The sequence below is a fragment of the Vicia villosa genome, unplaced genomic scaffold, assembly GCF_029867415.1.
Source record: "Vicia villosa cultivar HV-30 ecotype Madison, WI unplaced genomic scaffold, Vvil1.0 ctg.002847F_1_1, whole genome shotgun sequence".
Lineage (NCBI taxonomy): Eukaryota > Viridiplantae > Streptophyta > Magnoliopsida > Fabales > Fabaceae > Vicia > Vicia villosa.
The window spans coordinates 28,613-35,854 of NW_026706046.1; the positions used below are offsets into that span (position 1 = coordinate 28,613).

The 7,242-nt window shown below is 35.6% G+C and overlaps 1 protein-coding gene across 1 annotated transcript; it reads left to right on the top strand.

Moving 5' to 3' along the window:
* Positions 1 to 724: 724 nt before the first annotated feature.
* Positions 725 to 2,167, top strand: LOC131639895 (uncharacterized). Its single transcript, XM_058910336.1, has one exon. It carries the CDS (start codon positions 725 to 727, stop codon positions 2,165 to 2,167), a length of 1,443 nt encoding a protein of 480 aa, XP_058766319.1.
* The last annotated feature ends 5,075 nt before the right edge of the window (positions 2,168 to 7,242 follow it).

Genomic DNA, 7,242 nt, shown 5'->3' on the forward strand with positions numbered 1-7,242 from the left:
AAACTATGGGAGCAACAGATGAGACTGAAATCCAGTTAGTCAACATAGGGAAGCACACAACTTTTAATGCAGAAGTACAGCAGGCGGTGGAGACAAAATGAAACTTTCACAAATCAGGAAAAGGTGGAGCTGACTCTATATTTGATCCTATTTCAACTCATGATTCTTTTAGTATAAGGGTACAAGATACGTTGGAAACTCCTGCAAGCAACATAGGCACGATTTTTGATAAAGCAGTGGTACTAGCGGTGGAAAGAGAAAAGGTTAGGAATAAAATAAGAAGAATGAGAAGGTTACAGGTCATAACACTTGGAGAGTTGTGTGGGCCACCGAAATTATCTTTACTAAGGCCCAAGAAGAGGGAGAGGCCCAAAGGTAGAACTAAATCGATCTAGGAAGTGCTAATGGACCAAGGGAACGTATTTTCTTTTCAGAAGCCTTGTACTCGTGGAGGTAGCTCGACTTACAGTACAGATCCATCAGAATGGGAGAACACGATTCATCATTTTCACGGTGAGAACTCAAATGATTCTAACATTCGTAGATGTAATAATAGGCTCTTGTATAATTTATGCGATTCGACGGATGATAGAATGGTTAATGCTATTGCCAAGTTGGAGTTGATTATAGGAGATAGTAGCGGAAGTTTGAAGAAGAAGTTTTCGATTCTAAATCATATTGATAACAGCATAGAGGGTAGGAGGGAGAAAACATTATGTTCATCATGATAATAGAAACTTTCAACATTAGAGGAGGAGGTAGTTACATAAAGAGAAAGAGAATTAGTGGTATAATAAGGAAGGGGCAGGAAGACGTCTTTTTGTTACAAGAAACTAAACTAGAGGATGTTCCGGAGTTGGTTGCGAAGATTTTTTGGGGGATCGATGAAATTGAGTTTTCTTTCTTTGCTTCTGATACTATCTCTGTCATCTCTAGCTTTCAGGTCAGTGGATACTTAGGGGTGGAGGTTGTATGGAAGGGAGGTTTATATTATATAGTCAACATATATTCTGCTTGCTCTATTGCTTTAACGAGGGAACTCTGGAAGGAATTATTGTTACTCTTAGGTAAATTCAATGATGGGGAATGGATAATAGCCGGGGATTTTAATGCTCTAAAGTCTACAAACGAGAGGGTCGGGAGTTCTTCGGATAATAATGCAAGACAAAGGAAAGAGTTTGAAAACTTCATCGACAATAGCGGGCTTGTGGATGTTCCTTGTAAAGGAAAGAAGTATACATGGTTTGGTGGAGATGGTATGTCTAAAAGTATAATTGATAGGTTCCTTGTTTCGGAATCTATCATTTCTTTGTGGGGAGCGGTGGGCCAATTGATCGGTCTTCGTGATATTTCCGATCATTTTCTGGTGTGGTTAGAGGTGGATAGAGAGGACTGGGGGCCAAAACCTTTTAAGTTTAACAACGAGTGGTTTTCGAATAAGGATTTTGTTCCTTTCGTTGAAAAGGAGTGGAATTTGATGGAAGTAAGGGGTAGAGGTGATTTTGTTTTGAAAGAAAAGATCCGGTTGATTAAAGATAGGTTAAGATGGTGGAGTAAAATGGTGTTTAGCAAGTATGACTTGGAGGTGGATGAGGGGGTTAGAGATATGAACGAGACATATGATTTAGAGACGGTCGATGCGGAATCTTTGGCTTTGAATAAGGAGGCGAGTAAAAGAATATGGATGAATCTCAAGATTAAGGAAAACATGCTTATTCAAAAGGCTATATTGAATTGGTTGAACGATGGGGATTCAAATAGTAGGTTTTTCCATAGATCGTTGAAGGAGAGAAGGAGAAGGAACCACATTAGTTCGATAGTATCTAATAGTGGGATTGTTAATTCGGTAAAAGAGGTGAAAGAAGAAGTTAAGAAGCATTTTGAAGGGAAGTTTGTGGAAAATTGCGTGAATATACCTATTCTTGAAGGAATGGAGTTTAATAATTTAAGTATGGAAGATAGGAATATGTTTAAGAAACCTTTCACGGAGAATGAAATAAAAGAGGCGGTTAGGAGTTGTGAAAGTTCGAAGATTCTGGGACTGGATGGTATGTCTCTTCTTTTTTCAAAAATTGTTGGTCCTTCATTCAAAAGGATGTGTTTGCTTGTTTTAAGGATTTTCACTCCGGAGCGGTATTGTCAAAATCGATTACTTCATTGTTTTTAACGCTTATCCCGAAATCTTCTCATCCCATGGGATTAGACGATTATAGACCTATTTGCTTGGTGAGTAGTATTTATAAAATACTATCCAAGTTGTTGGCTTGTAGGATTAAGAAGGTTTTGTCAACGATCATCTCTTCTTGCCAAAGTGCTTTCGTACTGGGGAGGCAATTGGTGGACGGGGTATTAGTTGCAAATGAGTTGGTAGCTTATGCTACGAAGGAAGGAAGGGAATGCTTATTATTCATGGTGGATTTTGAAAAGACTTACGATAAGGTAAGTTGGAATTTCCTCCATTTCATGTTGAGAAAAATGGGGTTCGGAGAGAAATAGATGGGGTGGATGGAGGCACTTATCTTCTATAGTAAGATGTCGGTGTTGGTGAACGGTAGCCTCAGAATTTGGGGTTGATAGGAGATTGCTGTAAGTATCAGAGTGCGCCTAAGAGGGGGGTGAATTAGGCTTTCAAAAATTTAATCGGTTTTATGAGAATACTTCTAATAATTTTTGGTTAAGTGTTTGAAGGTTTTTTGAATGGTTCTTTTCTTTTCTTTGGTAAAGGTGATGAAAGCGATAAAATGCGGAAAAGTAAAGAACGCAAGGATATATACTGGTTCCCCTCACAATCCGAGAGTACTCCAGTCCCCTTTCAAACACGAAAGAGATTTCACTATAGTTAGAATTATTGTACAAGCCTATGCTTTACTATCTAACCTATAGGGTGATCAAAGGTTCTTAACACCTTTAAGATCAAAACAATACTAATGTGGATGAAGAACAATCCTCTTCAAACACAACACTTACTTCCAACAATCCTGGATAGTAAGGGAACAAAACAATCTTATTTTCAACAATCCTGAAAGATAAGATATAATTTCTAAGTATAATTTGAGTAGAAGTTTGTATAGCAATATCAATCTTGGATTGATCTTCTCTTTCAAATAAAACAATTCACAAGGATATGTTAGTGCTCAATGTATATGAATGTATGAGAATATTTTTCTGAAATGATATGTAACAATGCAGAAAATTTCTCAATGAAATTTGAATAATATGGAACACTTTGTTTGAAAATATTTGTGAGAAAAAGGTTGTGAATATTATGAAAGAGGTAAAGAATAAAATCTGAAATGTATAGAATATATAGGTGACTTTACACCTTTTAGAATGGTTGCATATTGATGAAACAATGCAATGGTTAATGGCTTGAAAGACAAATTCGTTTGGTTTCAAAACATTCTGAAAAAGTGCCACTGGTTCAGATGTAACCGGTTACCTAAAGCATGTAACCGGTTACATGATAACGTTATGCCCAGAAGATTCAAATTCACGACCATGTAACCGGTTACCTAAATGATGTAACCGGTTACATCATGTTGAAAAACATCAATAACAAAAGAGAAACGCTACTGCCAGCAATGTAACCGGTTACATGTTTTTGGTAACCGGTTACATCATACTAAAGATGTTTAAAAACATATTTTAAATGGGCTAAGACTTTATGGTATGCATTTGTATAAACTTTGATAAATGCATTTGTATGAAAGTATATCGTTTGAGCACTAAACGATATCAATGTAAGAGAGTTTTAGTTTTGTACCAACATTTTAAGATCAATCAAACCAAGTCTTTAATCTTCATGAAAGTTGTAAATCTTGATGTTCTTATCCATTTATCTTTGCTCATCCTTTTTGAAATATGTTGTCTTCATCAAAACTAAGTCTTCAAGTAATTATGGAGAAGCTTGAAAATACATTCTCCCCCTTTTTGATGATGACAACCAATGTGTATTTGAACTTTGTATATTTTTGATCATTTGTACAAGCTCCCCCTATCTTGATAGCCTTCTTTTATAGAGCTGCATAATTTTATGAATACAAACAATATACAACAAATACAATATGTCTCTTCTCCCCCTTTGGAATTATCAAAAAGGATGGGGAAAAAGATCAAAGTGAAGAGATAATTATATAGAAAACATAAAGAAAACACATAACTAATTGATATAGACAAGAGAAAATTAGAAAACACACAACTTATAAAGCTAGACAAAGTCATACATAGGAAGCAAGAGTACTATAATGTTTCGTACATAAGAACTTAAAAATAGAGATATGGCATAAAACATAATACGAAGCATAATATAAAACACAAAGGAATTTTCCTAAACTTGATCTTCATCCATTTCTTCTTCATTTTCTTCCTCATTTTCTCCTTGGTTTTGGTTTTGGTTGGCAAGAGCGGCAAGGAATTCGGAACGGAGATTGTCAAAGTGAGTGTTAATGTTGAGGTTGATGCGTTCTTCCATACTACGCATAGAATGGTAAAGAAACTCATTTGTGTAACCACCTTCCGGAATAGGATTTGGATTTGGAACCATGTTAGGAGGAGGAGGAGGTTGCTCAATGTGTTTATAGATTCCATCAATATCTTTAAAAATTCCCATTTTCTTGTTTGCTGCCTTGACACTTATTTCACAAGCTCTAGCGGTCATTTCAACAAAAGGTTCTCTATTCAATGGAACCTCACAATATTCCAAAATGCGGGAAATAAGATGAGCATACGGAAGACTACCTCGAAGATTTCGTTGATGAAGCATGTAATGCATAACCACATACGCCCAATTAACTTTGATGCGGTTTTTAATTGCAAAGATGAGCTGCATATCAATATCACTAATTTGGGAATGGTTAGAGTGTTTTGGGAGCAGAATATAAGCAATCAAGTAGTGTAGCATACGGTCACTAACGGAAAGTGTAGCGGAATAAAGATGAACACGGTCCGAGGACGCGTTCCGACTTGCTAGTTCCTGCTCAGAGACACGACTAATGGTGAAATAGTAAGCATACTTTTCATAATTTTCAAACCCTGCTTCATCACATACAACATTATGTCGAATACGGACACCTTCGGTGGGTAAGCCTAGACAATTTCCAAATTCCTCTAAGCTTAAAACAATGTCAGTTTTCTTAACAATAGCAGTTAAAGTGCAGTCCCTAGAGATTGAAAGTTTAGCATAAAAGTCCTTGGCTAGGTCAGGATACACAACAGCAGAGGTTTCAATAAAGTCCTTAATTCCTTGAAACCTTAGTAATGGATGAAAATGAAAGCTATCGGAAGGGAAGGATTCAAGGTTACCTTATTTCACAGAGGTGAGAGCTATATTCCGGAATGGAAATTGGATCCTTCTTTGCATCAAAGTGGGTTGAGGAGCTTCTTCATCTGAATTGATTGGAGGGTTTGAAGTACCTTCTCCCATTTTTGCTTTGCCTTTGGAGTCTCTTTTTGAAGGTGCCATTGATGGAGCTTGGAAGAGTTAGGGTTTTGGAAGGAGAGAGAGATGTTTCACGTTTTGTGTTGAAGAGGTGTGAAAAAGTGATTATAATTGGCTTATTTGGTAAAGGAGTAAATAAAAGTGATTATATAGTAGATAAATATAAGTGGGTAATTTAAGAGTGATGTGGGTATTTGGTGAAATGTGAGTGGGTATTAAAGATATGTTGAATATTTGACCAATGAAGAGGAGATGAATGTAAGACCAAGCAATAAGTGTATTTAAACTAAAATTAAAAAAGCAATTAATAAAATACATGAATTCTGCAGAACAAGGAAAACAAAAACGCAGTGATGTAACCGGTTACCTACTTCATGTAACCGGTTACATGATGTCAAACATGAATAAAAATAAAAAAGAAAAGAAAGTTTCAGTAATGTAACCGGTTACCTATTTCATGTAACCGGTTACATGATGCAAAAAATGTGTAAACAGAAACGAGAAGGAATAAACATTCAGTAATGTAACCGGTTACTTACCTGATGTAACCGGTTACATGAGCACAAAAACTAAAAAATTCTAATTTTGAATTTAGTTTAGCACATGTAACACATATTTAAATCATGTAATATTTTCCCATAATGAATTTGTGAAACTTTTTAAAAGTAGAAAGAGTTGGTAGCATGCACCTTGAATGATGATCTTGAAAAAATATTCAAATGTCATTTTCGTCTAAAATGCCTAGATCCCTTCGTATCTTGAAGAACGATTCTTTTGCAAGTGGTTTCGTAAAGATGTCAAGATTGTCTTTGTCATTGTTGAGAATAAAGCACTCCGAAGCTTCTTGTCCTTGATGGACCAAATAGATCCATATGCAACAATTGAAGTGGTCTTTTTGTAGTCACCACATTCTTTGGTTTGAAAGATGATTTGATTTGCTTTCCTTTTTGACATGCATCACATAGTTTATCTTTGACAAACTCTATCTTTGAGTTTTACCTCATTGGTGACTTCATCGATGATCAAGCATTCCTCCTTAGTGAATTTGATCTTGAAGCCTTTGTCACAAAGTTGGCTAATGCTTAGAAGATTATGCTTTAGTCCTTCAACATAAAGAACATCTTCAATGGATGTGAAAGGTGGTGTACCAACTTTGCCTTTGCCAAGAATTCTTCCCTTATTGTTGTCTCCATAAGTGACAAAACCCTTGGCCTTTAACCTTAGATCTGAAAATTGGTTTAAATCTTCCTTCAAATGCTAAGAACCACCACTTGTCAATAGCACCATAGATATTAAGTGGTCCTCAAGCAAACCTACAAAACAAATTAAGTTTTATTTGGTACCCAATGTGCTTTGGGTCCATCATAGTTAGTTCCTTTCTTAACCCACACATAGTGACCACTTGCCACACTGAAATTTCTTACATAGCAAGCATTAGGTGTATGACCAATAATACCACAATAAAAACAAGTAGGAACAAAATTACTTCTATATCTAGGAACATAAGGTTTCTTTTTATAGAATATTTTCTTAGGATGGTGATGAACTACTTTAGGCTTATTAATTTTATCTTGAGATGTTTGGTCACTAGCCTTAACAAAAATGGTTTTGTTAGAACTTGGTTTTGAGAACTTTGAATAACCAAGTCCACTTTTATCATTAGAATACCTTTGTTGACTAAGGATACCTTCTAAACCAATTTTTCCTTTTTCATATCTTTCTAAGACTCTCTTTAATTGGATAATTTGAAAAGAAAGTGATTCACAATTATTACATGCAGTTTTTTGTTCTATTTTATCAACATA